Below are 21,640 nucleotides of genomic sequence, written 5' to 3'. Positions count from 1 at the left end.
AAAACTCTAACACAGTACTGGTATACTTGTCTTATATTAAACAAATTTAAATGAGAGCAGCTTTTTCCTCTGTACATAGTACAATGAAAGACATCGCATACCCCAACATAACATCATACAGTCATACTCTTAAAATAATGGCCTAATATTTTGACACAAATTATCAACACTCGTGAGGATAAGCAGTATATGAATATATATATATTTATTTATTTATTTTTACGTAAATATCTCAGGACGGTAGGTACCTGTGCTAAACTAAACTACATCATAAATTAACAGTTCAATTTTATCCCAGAAATTACTACATAATCATTTTTTCACTTCATTTTTTGTGTTTTTAGAAATAATACAGATTTATGCCATTATTTTAAGAGTGACCATATCACACTCGTCTCTCCTGTGCACGTTCATGTCTTGGCACCGACTGGGCTGAAACATAAATCTTGTTGTGACCCAACTTTAATGTTGGAGCCCAGTCGGGATGATTGGACGGGAAAAGGGGCGCAGGGCGACCTGTTGTTAAAATAAACAAATACACACACAAATAAAATATATTGTAGACCTATATGGCAAGACTGGTTATTTTGCCGCAGTAAGGTGGCCGTGAATAAGTTCTTTAGCATGATGTGTAGGCTACCGGTGGTCTGTTTTCTTGCTTCACCCCCTTCTGTCTCTTTTCTTCAAGTTTACATTTTGCCACCAAAAATGTTATGTTATGCCTTGGGGGTCCGTGCCCGCCCTGTCAGTCAGCCGTGCCCGCCCTAGCAAGATGACTCGCCAACTATTCGTCCTATCAGTCACGTAAACTTGCGCCTTCTGGTTCAAGTAAAGCATGGCGTGCCAGCCAACCACATACCTCCTTTCAAGTTTGGCTTTGATTGACAACTAAGGCTAGCCAATTACAATCAGGATCACGAGGGATGGGGTGGGGTGGGAGGTAGACGCACGCTCTGCAGACGTGCCTTAGCCTAATATACTTCCGGGTAGATAGTGAGCATTTGCCGGCTGGCGCTGGCATAAAGACTGAGCAGTGAGCACGTCGTGAGGCTTTAATGGGAGCCACCAAACCCCAAACCTTGATCCAGGATGACACATTTGACATCATTGGGAATCCTGAGCCCACTGGTTACGTTTACAAGTGAGTGTCAAACTTTTCTTTTAATTAGTCAAGCCACACAGCACGGATGAATTGTAGCAATACAGTATGCAGTTAACAGACCCAAGCAGTCACACGTACACAACAACAACTATGGAGCATAAAATTATTTATCACTAAAGCAGTTACAGTACAATGTGAGTTGAATTCTCTTTTTTTATTGCCAAGTTTGTTAATGTTGATGACTGTCACTAAGTTCTCATTTAAAAAAAAACAGCACTTTACACATCCTTTTGGATTGATATTCTGCTTAGTTTTTCACTTAACCCATATTTTGTTTCTGTATGTCATCGACATAACTCAACCTTATTTCTAAATCACTTTAAAACATCCATTGTCCCATACAAAGTGCTGTGCATGGAATAGAAATTAATCTTTTAGTAGACACAAGTGAAATAAAATTAATTAGAGTAAATATAAGTAGATAGGTATACACACAAATAAAATTAATACTAAAAAAAAATTCTGTATAAGTATAGAAATAAAATAACACAAAATACAGAAGGCACCATAAAAAAGTAAAATGATGTCAAGTCTCATGCTGAGTCAAAGATCAAAGAATAGAGATGTCTGGCAAAAATGATAAGAAATTTTGTCCATATCGTACAGCCCTATTCCAACACGCAAATGAAGGCAACTGCTAGCCAATTCCAGATAGAAGGGGCTGGGTCACAGAGTCATTCATTCGGACATAGTTTTTTACAGAAGTGAAGAGTGGATTTGTTTCAAATGAACTTTTGAGTTGAATAAATGCAAAAATGAATTACACATTTTTTTTCAGTTTGTCTTTTAGATTTCAGATTTCCGCTTTTAAGTGACAGAAAATATTTCTGAGCACTTTTGCAGTTGTCACAATGCCGCTGTTCAACCTGATGAACATTTGGTTTTTAATATATTTTGTAGTTTTTGGAGACAGTTATTCCTGTGACAGTGATATGCCTACACGTCATACGAATTGGGGGGGGTGAACTGTGCATTGACGAGGGGTTAATTTTATTATTATTATTATTATTATTATTATTATTATTATCATCATTATTATTATTATTATTATTTTCAGGTTTGGGAAATTTACATGTCCAGCAGCAATGAGAACAGATAATAAAATAATAAAATAAATAATTAAATCAATCAATAAATAAGGCTATTACACCAGAGATTGAATTAATAATAATAAAAATAAAATAGAAAATATTAATTCTTTAAAGCAGAACATACTTTTCAGTTAAAAACACATATTGTTTTCGCGACAGTTTATATTCCAAATCAAAACGCAATTGTTTCCGACCCATTTATAAAGAATCAAAGAATCATCTCATTAAAAGCACGCATTTTATACTTAGATCCATAAGAAAAACCTTGCTCATTTCGCCGCATTATAAGCATTAAACCTGAAAATAATAATAATAATGATAATAATAATAATAATAATAAAATTAACCCCTCGTCAATGCACAGTTCACCCCCCCGAAGTACAGAAGTACAGTTAGGGTGACGTAAGCGAGTGATGTAAGCGCGGGGATGCATTTTCAGGCGGGATGCCATTTGCGGCACAACACCGGCTTGTATTACCGAGCTTGCTTCCTCATGAATCCAAAACAAAAGCGGCTTGCCCATGTATGGGCTGTCGAAATGTTATTAACCATCATGCATTACTATAAAAGGTAAACAAACTTACCGCTCACAAAGTGATCGCTGCACACACGAGCCCAAAGTAACGACTTCCCTCCGAAGTCCGCACGGAAGATGTTCGTCAACCACTTCGCTTGCCTTTTTTTGGACAATTCCTCTGTCTCCAGGCCCTGGTTCCTAATTATTTTCGGAATTCGGAAGAAAGACCGACCATTTTCCCCCTTGGCTTTGTTCGAACAGTCAATGATGCAGCAACAATGTACCATTTTAAACGCAGACAACAAACGTGATAGATACGTGTTAGAACGAATCACTACGTAAATGGAGGTCACCCAGCATGGCGACGACGACAAATCCGAGGCGGAAGTGACGACATGTGCAAGCGACCTATAGAGGAACGTGTGTTGACAATTGTGGAAAACTGTAAAAACAAAACAAAAAAAAAAACAACTTTGAAATGTGCAATTGTTTGTGAAGTCTTACCTCTCAGTGTATCTCATTGAGCCTTTTATGAATTGAGATTCATTTCTAGATGGATGGTATTCAGTAATGATAGATATAGCCAATGGCCACTTTCCTGAGTGGGGAGTTGGCAACACTGCTCTCCTGTTTGAATGTAATATTTTTTCAACTGGCCATGCAGCAGATGTCACTGTGTATTTCAAATGTTCCAAAAGATCAATTCTATTTCTGTAATCGAAATAATTTGATCATTTCAATGCCGTATTTCTCCCAACCCTACAAACTGCTAATAAGAACTCATACATTATTATCATTAACAAGCATATCAGGTGAGATCGTGAATGGTTCCCCGCTACCAGCAATTGTGCAGTCAAGATTCTCATATTGGGGGAATTTGCACGAGTCAGCTCAACCACACTGAGGCGCACCCTGAATGACCCACCACCTTGATGATAGCATCTCCTCTGCCAGGTAAAGAAGAGGTAAACAATTCACCCGGTCAAAGTCTTATAGACACAAGCCATTGTCAGTCAGGGGCCCATCTGCTTCACACATACACACACTCAATGGTTGAGCGGGTATAGCACCCGTACACCAGTTTAAGTAGTACCTTTTAGTCATATTAACTAAATCATTATGAATTAGGTAAAAGAAAAAAAGATTCAAAAACATTCCCATCACGTATTGCTGTCCCTGTAGTACTCTTGACGCTTTTGTGGCAATTCGGGAACAGAATTTAATGCTGCTGACATCTAGTGGCGTACCTCATACACTTTTAGCAACGCTTAAATACATGTTGTTTTTGATTAGTCATCGACCAATAGCTGGGTTTCCATTACATCCGTCCATTTTCCAAACCGCTTAATCCCCACAAGGGTGGCGGGGGTTCTGGTGCCTATCTCAGCTGTCTTTGGGCAGTAGGTGGGGTACAACCTGAACTGGTTGCCAGCCAATCACAGGTTTCCATTACAGTTTTTCACCAAATAAAAACAATATAAAAAGACAACATAAAAAAATTATGAGTGAATGTGAGTGATCCGCGATTCTCTTGGAAAGGAACTCACTTTGTCGTTGCAGCTTGCTGGGATACACTTTCATTGGCATCCAAGGTATCAAAGCTAACAGTGGATGCAAACCACATAAAAAGAAGCACATAATTTTGGATAAATATGTATGTTTAATTTAAATTATTAATCAATTCATAGAGACACGTATTACATAGGCTACACATACGTAACAGCTGCAACATTTTTGTTAATATTAATAAAGCAAATGCACTAATTACAATAACAAAAGGAAGGTGAGCATGAAAAGAGGTCAGCAATGTTCAACATAACCGGTTTTACTCGCCACTACAGCTCAAAACTGACATGACTTGCGTACTATTGACAATCAGAGTGGCTGCACCATTCCTGGGGGTACTGCAATACCAGGTGGATGCATGGAGTGCAAGGAGTAAGCCCCTGTTCCACCTCCCAGTTCCAAAAATTAATTGAATATAAGGTGCCCAGATAGGAGACATCACGCCTTTTCCAAACCCACACAAAATACACATGTTGGGTGAACTCCCATGCACCCTCGAGGATCCTACCGAGGGTGTAGAGGTGGTCCACTGTTCCATGCCTGGGACAAAAACCCCACTGCTCCTCCTCAATCCGAGTTTCGGCCCTCATCTCCAGCACCCCTGAATAGACCTTATCAGGGAGGCTGAGGAGTGCGATCCCTCTCTCGTTGGAGCACATCCTCCGGCCTCCATTCTTAAATTAAAAAAGGAGACCACCACCCTGGTCTGACAATCCAGAGGCACTAACCCCGATGTCCACGCGATGATGTAGAGGCGTGTCAACCACGACGGCCACACAAGATCCAGATCCTTCAGGAACTCTGGGCGGATGTCATCCACTTCCGGGGCCTTGCCACTGAGGAGCTTTCCAAACATCTTAGTGACTTCAACCCCAGAGATAGGAGAGTATATGCACAAATAACAATCAGGACCCGTCCCCCCACCCGAAGGCAGAGGGAGGCTGCACTCTCATCTACCGTGGTGAACCCCAACATACAGGCGCCAAGCCAGGGGGCAATAATTATGCCCACACCTGCTCGGCGTCTCTCACTGTGGGCAACTCCAGAGTGGAAGAGAGTCCAACCCCTCTCGAGACTACTGGTACCAGAGCCCAAGCTGTGTGTGGAGGAGAGTCCGACTATATCTAGTTGGAATTTATCTGCCTCACACCCTTCCCGCCTGAGATGTGACATTCCATGTCCCAAGAGCTAACTTCAGTAGCCGGTGTCATGTCTGGGGTTGCGCCAGGGTTAAGTTTGAGTTCATGACCTGTTAATTTGGGTTTATGACCGTGAGGTCAAGTGTCTGTTATGTACTGATGTAACAAGTGTCTGTTTTGAACTGATGTAATAGCATCTAGTTTCAACTGGTTTTAGGATATGTGATGTCAAGGGCTATGTGACGTCAGGAATCTTTAATCCCTTTACCAGGTCAACAGCCAATCAGATAATTCCATGTCAGTCCTGTTACCCACATGTCTACCACAACCAATCAGATTGATTCCTTGTCAATATAAACTAGAGGTAAGATTGAACCTAAAAAATCCAGACCGACCCGACCCAGGCCCGCGGGCATTAAAGCCCGACCCAGCCAATTAACTTCATTTGCAGGCCCGAGCCCGAAACAAACCCGAAATTTCAATTTATCCCATAGTATTTTTGGCAGGAAAAAAAAACGCAAGATTTTTTAAGGTTAAAATAATCTATATATTTTTATGATCATGATAAATACATTTGCACAACGAAATGACGCTAGAACACAGAATAAGACGCGAGACGAAGAGAGTGAAAGAGAGATCTTGCTGCGTGTCATGAATTCACGTAGTCATTGAAGTTCAACAACTTGGGCTTTATTAACAGACACACGAGGCAACAACGACAGAACTCCCTCGGGCATATCAGACTGTCGTAAGGAAAAACGCTGTCTCCAGGAAGGCCATGCCGAAGGCTGGGTGAAGTCAAACGATTCAGGAGAGTGAAACTTAGCCATCACGTTGCTTCAGTCTTGACTTCAGGGCGAAAGAGCAACTTCTGTGCACGAGAGGCAACAACGGCAGAACTCCCAGGCTCAGGCATATCAGACTGTCGTAAAGTGTGGCTACTGCTGTAAACAAGGGGTGATACTCATTCCAAAGACCGCTAACACCTCCTAGTGGCGATCCGTTGAATAACAGTTTTAAATGACACCACAATGCGCACTCGCTTAATTACGCAGAGAAATACTGCAGCCCACTAGGCTTTAAATAGAATAATGCAACTTACAGCGCTGCTTCTGTTTTATCCAAATTATTTATTTACAAGTATTCCTTAGTTTAGTATCCACGCATCGTTTTAGTATTCATTTTTCTAAACATATATTAAAATAAAAAATAAAATAAAAAGTCAGCGAGAGAGAAGTAAAAAGAGAAATAAAAGTGTTTTTCTTCTAAAAACAATTTGTGTTCAAAAGAGTGATACATTTGCATCACAATACTCTTCTGAAAAAAGTCAGACTCCATTACCGCCAGGCACTACGTTTCTGTTCGTTCGTATCACTGCGCGTCGCCCTGTAGACAGCTAATCGATGCGCTGCAGACAGCTGATCCTTCCGCCTTCGAAAAGACAAACAACTTGTCGATTAGTGTGCGTCTATCAGCTGCATGCGGGGCGCCGCGCAGTGATACGAACAAACAGAAAAGTAGTGCCTGGCGGTAATGGCGTCTGACTTTTTTCAGAAAAGGAGTTTAGTGATGCAAATGTATCACTCTTTTGAACACAAATTGAACAGTTTATTTCAGTGACTCCAGCCAGCTTGCTGGACTATTTTCCTCTCGTTCAACACCGGATCAGAACTCGTGTCACAGAACACTGTCAGGGGTAAGTCAGTGCTGATCGCACACACTGGAGGTGAGGATGAAATTGAGATTCATGATAAAAAGTCCGAACGATCCCTTTAAGACACGATCGGTGACGCGCATGCGCAGAAGATCGACCATCTTGGCTAGCCAACTACGGCAAATACACGAGAACAAATAACTATGCGTGCGCGATAGTGCGCGTTCGTAAAAACACGATACAACATGAAAAAAGTAAATAGATTAAGATGCATTTCAAAGTAACTAAGTAATTATAAATCCTATAAGATGAACATTTTACTTTTGACTTCATTACATTATAGTGAGTCTGAATTGTTGTACTTTACAGTAAGTCTGCGGTGTGTGTGTCTTTTAAATTACGACGAGCTTCACTTAATGCGCCAAGATGCGGTCAAACTCAGAAATCACATGATGAGAAACAAAAACAAAAAAACACTGTAATATGGCTCCAACACAGTATGTGTCAAAATCTACCTAACGTACAGGACATGGTTGGGTACAAAAGTGCTTTTATTTAAATTTTAAAATAAACAAAAACAAACGTGCAAATGCTCTGTACCTTTCGCAATGTCTAGTTTATTTTGCGTGTGTGAACGTGTTTGGACCACTGTAGTTGGCATAGTTGGCAATCCAAGATGGCCGATCTTATGTGCATGCGCGTCATCGATCGTGCAGGGGTCACCGATCGCGTCTTGACAGGCAGCCAGTGGGAACCACTTGTGCGTCACGGATCGTGCGTCATTTCCGTAATCTATATACGCATTTCCGCTAATGTCAACACGGCGCCACCAGAGGAACTAACGAATTACAGTTGTTCTCTTCCAACTTCTTTGTTCTCTGGTGCTGTCCGAAACAAGCTCCGCTATGGTCGACAAAATGAGTATGTCTCTGGACGACATTATCAAGCTTAACAGCAAAGGAAGCCGTGGCGAAGGTTCGTCCAGGCTGAGTGAACGATCAAGTTTCGCCGGTGGGTCCTCGAGGTCGTCACGGAGTCGACCGAATCATTTCAACGATAGAGGCAACAGGCCCACGCCGTACACCAGAGTAAGAACGAGTTTAAATGCCTTCATTGAGCTGCTTATACGAAGGTGCCGCTAACGTGACATGAAAGCGGGGAAATGACAAAGGCTGAAAAATAGGTCATTTAAAAACTTTATTTCGCGTTAATGTGCTTCCGGGTAAGCACACGTAGGCTCCGAGGTGCATGGGTTTCAAAAGTCACTCTTGATAGACATGATTGTCAAGCATGAATTCTGTAATCGACTTGTGTGTAACATTTTGTGGTGCGTAATTTGTTTGTATTGTATTTGATGTTGATTCTGTCGAATAAAAAAAAAAAAAAAAAAAGTATTTTTCGGTCGCACGTTCATCGTAAGATCTCTGGCGCCATAATATCTCTCACGTCATTCTTTAGTCACTCTCCAGCCTTAACCGGCCGACCTGTACTCCTTACAGGGGCATAGAGACTTAGACTTAAGACTTAGACTTGACTTTATTGATCTCTTTGGGATGGCTCCCTCTGGGAAATTTACATTTCCAGCAGCAATAAGAACAGATAATAAAGTAAAAAGTAATTGAATCAATCAATAAATAAACAAAAAACAAACAAACTCTTTGAAGGCATCAAAACAATTCAACGCCTTTTGACATTTCTGAGCATTCGGGCATTTCTAATATTTCCCCAGTAAAAGCAATCCAAATGTTGAAATTACAAGGATCCAAAGACCAATGCTTTTCAATGAACGGAGAACATCATTTTCACCAAGTTGACTTGTGAAACAAGTATGGAATTTTCAATATTTAACATGTCATAGCTCATTTCTCCACACCCACACATACACGGAATGTTAGTACAATACAGATGCTACAATTTAATAATATTGACAAGTTATGTCACAAGAGTTTATCGGACAATACTGTCGACAGAGTGCCTTTAGGCAAGGGCGGTGGTATCAGACTCCCATGATCCGCATAGAAATGGTTAGCATTGTTATCACAAACAGCCCTTTTTTGATAAAAAAAAATTATGAACATTTTTAGGGCTGTGACCAAAATGGTCACACGTGCACACTTTTTTTCAGTCTGTGTGTTGAAAAATTCCATGTGGTCTCATTGGTGTGAATGCATACGTTAATGCTCCCTTCAACACAGGCACTCTGTTAGACATTGTAGTTATGTCACCCACTTTTACCAGTTTTCTGTCATTTCCACATTGTGCATTATGCCTCAATCACAAGCACATAAGGACATATACAGATTTTGAATGCGTAAGAACTGTTCTTGAGAAATGAGAATGTATTTCACTGACTGCTTGCCTGCTGAGCCAAAGAAATTGTTGAAACAATGAAGTGCACGCACGTGTATATTTGTAACACTGATCAACAACATATATTAATCAGATATGGCTTTTATGAGTCCCTAAATATAAATTTGTCAATTTAAAAAAATGTCTTTACTTTTATTGTAGTGCGTTAGGTTTATGAGATATTTTGATTTGTTGTTTTTAAATTAAGATGGACCTATAAAAGCTTGCATAATGTGGATTTTACCTTACATTGTAGTGTACTGTACCAGTATCGTACTGAGAGGGTGTGCAGGTGACCCAGAGTGTGCCTGAGAGTGCACAGGAAATGATTGACACCTCATATGTCGCATATTTGGTCTCTGATAAGCTCTTGTGGTCCTGCCTGTCTTGCGTGGGTTTGTTGACGGGGGGGATTACGGCTACAGGGATTGCCTCAAGCACAGGAGGGAAAATAGTATGATTGTGTCTTGGTGAACAAACATTCATTTGTATGTTTATGTGGCGTTTAAAGTGCCAATGTTTCCCTTTCCAGCCCAGAGAGTTGCCAGACAAATGGCAGCACGACATGTTTGAGCAGCATGATGGTGGTGAACACACAGGACAGAGCTCAGGAGCAGACAGAAGAGCCGAAAATAGCGCTAAATTGCTCATTTCCAATCTGGATTTTGGAGTGTCCGACACGGACATTAAAGTAATTTACACAGCACTTTAACTCCACGGTGTTGGTATCAAAGTGATCATGACTGATGATTGACTTCTCCCTACAGGAGCTGTTTGAAGACTTCGGACCTCTAAGGAAAGTAACAGTCCACTACGACCGGTCTGGTCGCAGTAAAGGAAGTGGAGATATTTTCTTTGAAAATGCAGAAGATGCTATCAAAGCCATGAAGCACTATAATGGAGTCCCTCTTGATGGTGAGGATTTGGCTCTCAGGCCTGCATATCTGTAAGTGCTCTCTCGCTCATCATATTCTCACTCTTTCAGGTCGCCCTATGAAGATTGTACAAGTGACATCAGACGCCGACTCGCAAAGTAGACAATCTACACAGAGGTGAGTGGTGTCACTGAATCATCGCTGTATCTGAAATTGTGTTTTCCTGTTGTTCCCTACTACAAGCTGATTTGAGTCTGCCCACAGGCCCAGCAGAGGCTTTGACAGGAGCAGGCTCGGTCAGCTTACACTGGACAGGAGCGACAGAAGTGAACGGAGTGAATGGAGTGAAAGGAGGCAAGGTGGCAGCAGTGGAGGCTCAAGAAGTTGGGGAAGTGGACGAGGGAGAGGGAGAGGAAGCAGACCCCAACTGTCAGCTAAAGAGTTGGATGCTCAGTTGGATGCTTACAATGCAATGGTATGATATGCTGCTTACTGTACACTTACTTTATTCAGATCCATCGTATATACCAAATCTGAAAAAGTAATTATCTTATTTCTTCTTGCTTTGTTACAGGCAAACAACAATTAGAAGTGTTTTGGAACGAAATGTGGAAATCTACATTTTTATTTTTATTTTTAAGAAAAAAAAAATCTTGATTGATTTTATTTCATTTGTGTTGATGAGCCATTTTGCTGTACAGTTTTTTTTTTTAAACAGTTTTCTCAATTCAATTGTGTTGTTTTGGCAAGGTAAATAGCTTTGTTTTTTGTTTTTAAATTGTTAGATGATAACCTTCATGTCACTTGGTACTGTATACTTAATATGTGAACATCCCAGGGTTTTGTACATAAATACACAATCAAGTTGATGATAATGATCTTGTTTGTTGCTTTAGAAGTCAAAACAAAAAACCCCTCAATTATTATCTTAATATATGTGGCACTTCCAATGCAAAGAAATGAGACCAAAATGACGGTGACTTGAGATCGTAAATCTTGTGCCAAGTGTTATAAAGTACAGCAAATACATTGCAAAGAAATAACATTAGGAAAAAATGATATTTTGGCTATACACTAAGATTTTTTTAATTGACATTTATTGTTAATGTTTTCACTATATGAATGGATTAGCATTGTTTAGGAGTATTACAATTTCTAAAACATTTTTGACATCTTGTGAAATCGTCACACCACCAATTCGTGCTGTTCGAGCATTCATGACCCAGCCCAGGAAGTCACAACAAAACGAGGACACAGAGCAACATTTAAAACTTTCTGCTTCACAGTCAAGCAATCTGGATTTGAATATATCACATGCGTTTTAGGCTCGATAAAGGCTCAAAATCGTCCTCAGTTGATATTGGTTGTCTATACAGTGGAGGAAAAGTATACGCCCCTGTTCAAGAAATACCTTCAATATAACAAATTTAACACTGATTGATTGATCGACATATGTATCGACAACAAAGCATGTTTACAAACATACGACACAACTGCTGCCAAAGGGATAAAAACACAATAAAGCCATGGGCTTAACTAACCACCTGAAAGAAAACACACGGGGGAAAGGCAAGAAAAACAATTAGGTTAAAGGTAAGATGTTAAAGTTTAAGTGAAACTGTATTGTAGTTAAATAATGAATCATTTGAAACTGAACGTGATTCCGGTAATACCTTCAGTTACGGGTCAAATAATTTTGACATCGTTGCCTCGCCGTATTCCCGGAAATGCTGCGCGGGCGGGTGGCACACCGGGCGGCGCCGTTCCGTTATTCGCCATACTTGCACAGCAGCACACAACCAACGCACTTAACAGCAAGGCACCTGGAAGCCTCTCTGCTTTAACAAGAAGGTTTGTCCTACTCTCTTTGCATTCAAGGCGAACAGTTCTCTCGTAAAGGTTTCTTATCCAGCTATGTTCCTGTCTCCTCATCCACCGGCAGTCTATAACTTGCCAGTACAGCGTTAGCCTGCAGCCTTTGGTTAGCTTGGTTGAATTGTTCAGTCCACATTAGCCCCTTGTCCCCGTCGTCAGCCCCACCCTGTCGGAAATTGACGGCGCAAAGTAAAAAGTTAAGATGATTTCTTTAAGTAATTTCATTGTAAGCGCCTTAGCAAGGCATAACTTGGGAGTTCGTGTTGTGCAGTTGTCGTCCTGTTGAGCTACTATTAATTATGCGAAAGTGCGAGAATGTTCTGCTGCACGACGATGCGGTGCTGCTGTACGTTTTCAATGTATGGTTCTTCCTGTCCACATCTTCCTCACCGCAACTCTGTCACATCGTCTGTGTTTATTTATTGGGACTTGTAGTTTAACTTTAACCTTGTATTTTCTCGACAACGTGAGAGAAAAGCATCTCATCCTCCACTTGACTTGCATGTCAACTGGGTTGGTGATACAGCAATTTGTTGGAAAAACTCCAGAGAAAAGGCCAGGCCACGCAATGCTTGTGAGTCAGACAGCTACCAGCCTCTTCTGCTCTTTGACGTTTGCAGCAACCTGTCACCAATCCATCCATCTCAATGGCGTGAACGTCAATTTTGAGGTCCTGCCCAATTCTGACATTTAATCATCACCTTCATGGAGGCAAATTGCAATGAACAGATAAACTCCAAAGCTTTAGTTCAGTCTCCCCCTGTGAATGATCAATTTCCTTAGGGGAAGTGGATTTTTTTATTTGTATTTTTTTTTTATATGTCTTAAGTTACATAATGCATTCAGACCGCGTAAGCGGCAGCCTGTAGGCTATCACTGTCACAAACTTGGCCGAGATATTAATTTCTGAAAAAAAGCCGTGGCCACTGCTGTAGGAGGCAGTATGCTCTTGTATGAGTATGACTTGTATCGAGTATGACTTGTGCTCTGACATGTTTCAGAGTGCACATCTCTGGTCTTTAGTAGAGTGTTTTCTTCTTGCAACTTTCAGACATTCCTCTAATGACTGCTAGTTTGGGCAGGCCACAAGAGGTATGGGGAAGGAGTTTCTCTTACCCACAAAGGGGAGCAAACCAGATTTAGGACAATTCTCAAAGGTTATATGTCTACCAGTCAAAGGTTCATGCACAATTTCTCATTCAAATGTGTTCAGAATTGTACTTTTATAATTGTCAATCATATACCAACATAATACTTCTATGTTACTATAGTTTTTATTGTCGTTACATTTCCACCCTACCTGGCTGGGAAAAAAATACAGGCTTCTACTACCTATAGTCAGGGTTGTGCCCTGATGGAAATGTCAGGATAGTAATTGCTAGTTTAGTATGAGCTGACTAGTAGTAGACTATTGTATTCCCACAAATTATTTACCATGAAATTAGTTTTTTGGAACACAAATGTAGCTCTTTATAGTCCAACACAGAAATGCGTTTGTATGCAGTCATGTGAAGGCTAACCCCTCTTCATGACTCTCACACAGTGGTGAGGTGATGTAATTTCAGAGAAATGACTTGATGTGACGTCACGTAGCAGTCAGTTAGGTCAGCATCATCATCAGGAGCAGCTTAAAAACGGCACTGCTGCCATTTATTTGCCTCAGAGCAGCTACACAGTTGGTTGCACTCATCCCATTTCTTTATTGTTGTGGTCACCTCTTTCTCCAGGCTACATTCCCAGGCCAGTAGGCGCATGTCCATCTTGAGGATGGGTCCACATTTGTGGTCTTTTATTCAGTGTACTGTGCTATATTGTATGTCATTTTTGTTGTCACCAGACATGGCTGAGGATGACGTGACTCCAGAGCAGCTCGCAGCCATCGCCGCAGAAAATGAGGAGTCCGAGACTGTGAACTACAAGCCACCTGCCCAAAAGACTGTGCAGGAGATCCATGCGATGGATAAAGATGATGAGAGCTTACGTAAATATAAGCAAGCGCTACTTGGGACCACAGTTGCTGAAGCTGGTAATGCCACTATTCTTGTTGTTGTTGTTTTTAGGGATGAGCAATTATTATTATTATTATCTCTGTTAATTATTTTAAAATATATTGTGCTCTGCACTCTTTGTTTTGTGTGTGTGAGCCATCACTTTTTTATGTTCAAAGTTTTTATTAACAGTATTGTATAGGACGACAATGTGTCAAGTTTAGCAAATATATTGCCTAATAGAAGCGCTTCCTACATCATAGTGACTAAAAGGACTTAAGTTTGAAGTGGTAAGATCAAATGTTGGTAAGATAAAAACATATTTCACTCAAGTCACTTCGAATCGGTTATTTCATGTCGAATGTCCGATTTGTAGGAGCTCATGCCTGTTCTATTCTTGTTAGATCCCAGCGCTCCCAATGTCCAGGTGACCCAAATGGCTCTGATGTGTGAAAGCGCCCCAAATCCTCTGGTGCTGGACTTGCAAGGTGAGTCCCAATAGGATACTTTATGCATTAGAAATGTCCTACTTTTTTAAATGTATGTCTCTCTCAAGATGAGGATGAACAAAATGTTGACTTGTCAATAATATACAGCGCCAGGAAAAAATATTTGCCCCCTTGTACTATTTAAGTAGTGTTGTTCAGATACCGATATTGATATCGGCAGAGATACTGCATTAAAACAGTGGTATCGGTATCGGTGAGTACTTACACGTAACATGCCGATACCATTATTTCCGACACTAATATAGGACTTTGGATGCAGCATCTTGTCTTACTTGTGCACGACATTCACTGATGCGTGACATATTCACTGCATGTCGATCTAAGAAATCGTATTGGCCCTTGAATGCTCTGAACCAATGGCAGGACAGCTTTTTCATGTTGAGAGAGAAAAAAACAAAACTATGGTATCGGTATGGTATCGGCATCGGCCGATACTGCAAAGCTGGGTATCGATATCGGGGGCCAAAAAAACTGTATCGGAACAACACTACTTTTAAGTAAACATAAAATGCAGTTTTTAAATGGTGATTTGATTTATTAAAAAAGAAAACCCCAACTATTTAAAGCTACATGACTGTGTAGAAAAAAAAACATTTGCCCCCCTCATTAAATTTACTGTGGCTAATCACATTTTTTAGTTCATTTACACTGACCACACCCAAACTTGATCACCTCCAATCTGGATCAATCAAGAAAACACCAAAATAGAACCTGTCTGGCAAAATGAGCTGATGCCCAAAAGTTGCAACAAAATTCCACGATCCAAAGATATTCAAGAACAGATGGAGGAGTAAGGTAATTGGCATTTATCAGTCTGGAAGGGGTTGCAAAGTTATTCCTATAGCTTTAGGACTCAAGTGAATTATTATCTACAAATGGAGATTGCATGGAACAGTGATGAACCTTCCCAGGAGTGGCCAGCCTACAGAAGTTACCCCCAGGTTACAGCAACAACTCAGCAAGGAGGTCACAAAGGAACGGCAGTCCACCATCGTCGTCTCAGTTTAGATCAGTGTTCATGAATCAACAATGAGGAAGAGACTGGGCAAAAGTCACACCCAGGACAAAAACAACATCTTTTGCAAAACACAGAGTGATTTCTGAGTGACAAAAGCAAGGGATTCTGGAGGATTTCTACAATTAAAGCGCCTTCTTGTGGCCGTTTTACAACCTTGAACTAGAAATGAGAAGAATAGAAAATTGCCATTCATTTCATGTAATTTTAAAGTGTACCTCTGAAGCCCCGTTTCGAGGTACGGATGGGGAAACGGAGCATATATTGTAAGTCATTTTTGTGTCTGTTCTTGTTTTGCCAAAAAATAATTTTAATGCTAGTCGCCATTTTTGGGGCGGATGTGACGTCACCACGTTGACAGGCCGTCACACGCACCCATTAGTTTTGAGTGATATGCCAGATTGTTTCTTACTTCCCATCTTGATTATTTATTTATTTAAAGGGAAAGGAAACCTGATCCAGCTTTCATAGAACATTGTACTTTCCATATGCGACAGCACCACCTCGTCCTGTCTCATCTGGTTAGTCAGCAAACAGGCGTCGCCAGTCACCGATTGGTGCACCGTCCTTGGGTATTGACTCTGGAGAGTTGCCAGAATGACTCGGATTCGTCGAAAAATGCGGCTTAAATTGGGAGAGACGGCTAATTCATGCTAAATGCATGTATAAACGATCCAGCTTTCAACAACAACATTTTTGAGCAATCAAACAAAATGAACACATTTGGATTTTTTTTTCTTTCTTTCAGTGCGTAGGGCTCTCATGCTAAGTTCCAGACAGCACAACACTGATGAACAACCAACATTAGGTGCTCAGTTTGTGGATTTAAAAAAAAAAAATGAAAATCCACAAACTCAAAATTTTAATTTTATTCAGGTGGTATGTTCGTCCTACATGTCTTTCCAAATCCCCAAATAATTTGGCCTATTCACGTTGTAGTTGCATGGCACTATAAGACCATGTGCAAGTGCAACGAAATAAATGCCTGACATCTAGTGGTGAATCATTTAGTGGTGTATTTATTTTTCTTATAGCAATGTGATTATATTGGTCATTATAATCATGATTTGTCTTCCTATACCTGATTTCATGTATGTTGAGACCTGTTTAATTTTGATTTCCACCAGGGAACTTGGAATCCTTCAAGAATGAGGCCTTTATTCTAAAGGAAGGCGTTGAATACAAAATAAAGATCAGCTTTAAGGTGAGAGCACCTCTTCTTACGTGTGTCTACAGTACACTTAACGTGGCCAAACTCTGGCACTGCGCAAAGTGCAGACTTTAAAAAGAGAAACAAACTGTTTCATTTTTTTTTTTACTCCGACAACTCGGCATTCACAATTTCACATGATCACAATCAATATTTGAGTATCTTCTCGTTTAAAGAGATGCTTGACTCATTGACCCATGTTAACAGTAAGAAGATATTTTGTTTATAATTGTGATAACTTCATTATTTTTCATGAACAATTAATACCTTTAAAAACTATTTTTTCCAATGTCGACGGAAGAAGACATCACCTGTGCTGAGGAAGTAGGTAATAACCAATTATGGCCTAGTTTGCTGACCAAACCCAGAAAACAGGTGAGCCATGATTTGTCGTTACCTACTTCCCCAGCACTTCCTGGAAAGTTTTCAAAGGTATTACTATTCATTGTACATGAAAAATAACCACGGTATCAAATTCTGGACAATATATATATATATATATATATTTTTTTTTACTGCTCTAAATGGCTCAATGATTCAAGTATCTCTTTGGAACAGTTTTTGGGGCCACCAAAAAAAAAAAAAAAACCTCAGTTGTGCTTCTTATCAAAAGGAGACATTCATTTTATACACAATGTCAAACAGTTCAGAGGTGTCTTAATTCTTAACCTCATAGCTGTGACATGCTTTTGTCACAATACTCCAAGGATCAACAATTATAGTATGTTACACCCTTCCCCCATTTTATTCTTGAATTATTTTAATGTTTTAAATTGTCTACTTTTATTGGAATTTTATTTTATTTATTTATTTTTTTAAAGCCTCCCCGTTTTTTTTGTTTTTTGTTTAAGCCTCCCAAAGCTCAACTGCAAAGACACTAAAGGCATTTTCGCTTTTCAAGTCAGGACTTAAAATCATTTGTCATTTATAAGTGGAATAGTTTATGTGGCACTTTATGAAATGAACACACTCAAACACAAATAGGCCATACTTATTTATGTTGGACAATTTCTACAACTACATGGAACTTTTTGTCAAAGTGTAAAAACAACAAAACTTGACTCTGTATCCCTCACTTTCGCCACAGTTCGGCATTTAGCTAAATCAAAGTGACTAAAAATGTATTAACTGCAATTAATGACATGAATGAATTAGGCTTGACTAAAAATTCAGAAGTCAATTCAGTGTCCCCTTGAAATAATTTCTGCAGTTCTAAAGCCCGACATATCAGTCTCCATTTAGTTTCACTCTGCTCATTTCAAACCTTGTTTGCGCTGAGTGTCAGTTGCGCAAAGCTCAAGATAAATATGCTTCTATTCTCATTATTATATTCTGTAATGCTGTACAGAGACGGACAAAACACATTTTCAACATTCTATGGAGCTGCTTCTGACTCTTTTACTTTAGATTTAAAAACAATTGAGGACACCAGTTCCCTGAGCTTTAAATTGTTCTGTAAGAGATTCCAGGCTGAGGGTGCAGAGTACCCAAAAACCTTCTTCACAATTTTGGTTTGGGCGTTTGGAAGAGAGAGCGTAAAGTGGAGAACACAAACAATGCTGCCGAGTACTTCTCTGCATGATTAAAACACACACAAAGATAGGGGGGAAGTTACGGAGCCCCTAAGGTGATATGGTAGAAAAAAAAAAAAACTTTGCGTTCCCTCGCAAAGATTGCAAGGGAACGCAAAGATTGCGTGCCCTCGCAAAAAACTTTGCGTTCTCTCGCAAAGATTGCGAGGGAACGCAAAGTCGCAAAACAACTTTGCGTTCCCTCGCAAACGCAAACTTTGCGAGTGCAAAGTTGTTTTGCAAGGGAACGCAAAGTTGTTGTTTTTTCGCCTGCCATGTCACCTTCGCTGCGCCGTAAACACTTCCGGGTCATCTTCCATGTGAACAAAAGCGACGAGGACGGAACGTTTGTAAACATGAAACAAAACAGTGGGAAAGCTTTCCCAAAGCGACTAGGATGGAGCATGTATTTTTCCACTGCTTTGTTTACACGTCGCTTTTGTTCACATGGAAGATGACCCGGAAGTGTTTACGGCGCAGCGAAGGTGACATGGTAAGCGAAAAAAACAACTTTGCGTTCCCTCGCAAAACAACTTTGCGTTCGAACGAAAAGATTGCGTTCCCTCGCAAAGTTTGCGAGGGAACGCAAAGTTGTTTTGCGAGGGAACGCAATCTTTGCGTTCCCTCGCAATCTTTGCGAGAGAACGCAAAGTTTTTTGCGAGGGCACGTAAAGTTTTTTGCGTTCCCTCGCAAAGATTGCGAAGTTTTTTTTTTTTTTTCTACCATGTCACCTTAGGGGCTCGATAAGTGAATATTTTTGTAATTAAATATTGCATCAATTACTCGAGTAATCCAGCCTAATCATAAATTGCTGTTTTAAGATGTTTGCATGAATCCAATGTTGCATTTCTACGGAGCCCCGAAGGTGACATGGTAGAAAAAAAACCAAAAAAACTTTGCGTTCCCTCGCAAAATAACTGCGTTTGCGAGGCAATGCAATCTTTGCGAGAGAACGCAAAGTTGTTTTGCGAGGGAACGCAAAGTTGTTTTTTTTCGCCTCCCATGTCACCTTAGGTGCGCCGTAAACACTTCCGGATCATCTTCCATGTGACCAAAAGTGACGGGGATGTAACATTTGTAAACATGAAACAAAACAGTGGGAAAGCTTTTCCCAAAGCAACTAGGACGCGCATTTTATTTTCCCACTGCTTTATTTACACCTCGCTTTTGGTCACAGGGAAGATGACCCGGAAGTGTTTACGGCGCGAGGGAACGCGGGAAGTTTTTTTGTCTACCATGTCACCTTAGGGGCTCCGTACATTTCAAGTCGTTTTTTTGTTTTTTTTTGTTTTTGTTTTTTTAAATATGTATTTTTTGCCTCATCAGGTGAACAGGGAGATTGTTTCAGGTCTGAAGTATGTGCAGCAGACATACAGGAAAGGCATGAGAAGTGAGTGAACATTTTTCCTGTTTTGCGTTTGCAGAAGTGTCTGCAGAATGCAGCCCTATTTGGGGGGGGGGCATTTTTTTTAATGGAAGAGCTCTTCAGATGTTCTCGATTGAGCATTACGCACTGACTGTCGTTTGTTTTCCCTTGTAAAGTCTTCTGGTTTGTGTCCACAGTCGACAAATCGGACTACATGGTGGGCAGCTATGGGCCCCGCCCGGCCGCCTACGACTTTCTGACCACGGTGGAGGAGGCGCCGAAAGGCATGCTGGCGCGCGGCAACTACGTCATCAAATCCAAGTTTACCGATGACGACAAGCACGACCACCTGAGCTGGGAGTGGAGCCTCGACATCACAAAAGACTGGAAAGACTAAAACGGGCCTCCAAGTGGGCGGCAAGTGAAAGATGTCTCCCAGTCATGTCTGTCGCAAGACGCTTGCCGCCCCGCCAACCAATCCTGCAGTCTCCTTCCGCCATTTTGGCCTTCTTGTTTTTCCTTTTTTTTTTTTTTTTTTTTACTATGTTGTACATTTCATGTCGTCACGCCTTGTCTGCTTATGCTGTCCTCCGGCATTCCTTTGACTCCTCTTAGCATCAGTAGCTGCATTTCCCCCCCCCCCATCCATCCAATCACATCACCTCATTAAGCTTTGATTGGTGGAACCTCACCCCTCTGTGCCCTTCGCTGGTTGCCGCTTCTCCAGAATGGTGTCTTCCTCTCACAATGAAGTACATGGTTAAAGCAAGTGTACAATCAACTTGAGTTTGTCTTTCTACCTAGTTGTATCACTGGTTGTGTAACTGCGACTGTATCTACATCACTGATAATCAGCTATCTCCCTACCACATCCAACATTCCTTTCCTTGTCTTTTGATATGATGACCGATATCTGCCTTCATTCTGAGCTGCTCTACATGTTGTGTGCACTCCCTTTCCAAATGGCGAGTGCGGCCCACAAATGATTGGTCATCAAAAACTGCCTTATGATTGGTTCAAGCAAGACGAGTCTCGCCCCGTATGGACCTGCTGCCAGGTAGCCTAAAAGTCAAGGGCTGGCTTCGCTATCAACTAACACCCACCTGTAGCCCTGTTGAAGTGGAGATTGTTTTGACAGGTTACTTGTCAGCTGCGCACACGGCCGATGCTCCACAAAACAAACCCTTCTTTACATAGTTGCAGGGTAATGAATGTTTTGAACAATTGGAGAGAAACACAAATACCTGAAGCCTTATCACAAATGATCATGCCACAAAAACTAACAAATGTTTCTCGTTTGCTTTGGTGGTGTTCCTCTTTTGCCTTAATGTACGCGTGCCCCTCACAACACCTCCCAAGCTGGTTCTGATTGCGTCAAGCCCGCAGTCAGCTGGCGTCTGCCGATGATCAGCTGCTAGCAATTATTTTTTTTAAATGTAGTAACGAGAGTCAAGATAACACTTAACTGGCTAGTATTCATATGAAAACTGCGTTGAAACAAGTGACTGGTAACAAACCCTAAATGAACTTGTACTGTACTCGATCATATGGATGTAGAGGTTTTTCCCCCCCCCCCTAATAAAAGCTATGTGTTCCTGCGCCATACATTCCTTCCCATTGTATAGTTTCTATGAAATCAACTGGCATGCTGGTGGGGTTGTACACGATATCATTTGTGATTGTTCTTGGTCAATAAAAATTTTGCTCAACTAAGGCTCCTAATTGTGCTGTTTTGACTTGAACTGGATAAAC

At 40.8% G+C, this 21,640-nt stretch overlaps 2 protein-coding genes and 1 pseudogene across 4 annotated transcripts; 2 read left to right on the top strand and 1 right to left on the bottom strand.

Annotated features, from left to right (window-relative positions):
- Positions 1-4,649: 4,649 nt before the first annotated feature.
- LOC144021463 (U2 spliceosomal RNA) lies at positions 4,650-4,768 on the bottom strand (annotated as a pseudogene).
- A 3,143-nt stretch (positions 4,769-7,911) lies between these two features.
- On the top strand, positions 7,912-14,197 carry LOC144021359 (aly/REF export factor 2-like). Of its 2 annotated transcripts, none has more exons than XM_077525591.1 (6): positions 7,912-8,217; positions 10,011-10,169; positions 10,246-10,393; positions 10,464-10,530; positions 10,618-10,828; positions 14,066-14,197. In XM_077525591.1, exons 1-6 carry the CDS (start codon positions 8,035-8,037, stop codon positions 14,084-14,086), a joined length of 789 nt encoding a protein of 262 aa, XP_077381717.1. In that variant the 5' UTR covers positions 7,912-8,034; the 3' UTR covers positions 14,087-14,197. The 2 variants fall into 2 exon arrangements, with proteins under 2 accessions (XP_077381717.1, XP_077381718.1); XM_077525592.1 differs by lacking the exon at positions 14,066-14,197 and adding an exon at positions 10,928-11,222 and having other exon boundaries at positions 7,914-8,217.
- Positions 10,684-21,602, top strand: LOC144021360 (rho GDP-dissociation inhibitor 1-like). Of its 2 annotated transcripts, none has more exons than XM_077525595.1 (6): positions 10,684-10,828; positions 14,066-14,254; positions 14,621-14,704; positions 16,868-16,944; positions 19,849-19,912; positions 20,086-21,602. In XM_077525595.1, the coding sequence occupies exons 2-6, from the start codon at positions 14,068-14,070 to the stop codon at positions 20,283-20,285; spliced, it is 612 nt and encodes a 203-aa protein (XP_077381721.1). In that variant the 5' UTR covers positions 10,684-10,828; positions 14,066-14,067; the 3' UTR covers positions 20,286-21,602. The 2 variants fall into 2 exon arrangements, with proteins under 2 accessions (XP_077381721.1, XP_077381720.1); XM_077525594.1 differs by lacking the exon at positions 10,684-10,828 and adding an exon at positions 11,366-12,204.
- Positions 21,603-21,640: the final 38 nt, after the last annotated feature.

This window comes from Festucalex cinctus, chromosome 6, assembly GCF_051991245.1.
Source record: "Festucalex cinctus isolate MCC-2025b chromosome 6, RoL_Fcin_1.0, whole genome shotgun sequence".
Lineage (NCBI taxonomy): Eukaryota > Metazoa > Chordata > Actinopteri > Syngnathiformes > Syngnathidae > Festucalex > Festucalex cinctus.
Note: the sequence above shows the minus strand (reverse complement) of the source record. Positions and strands in the feature narration are given on the sequence as shown.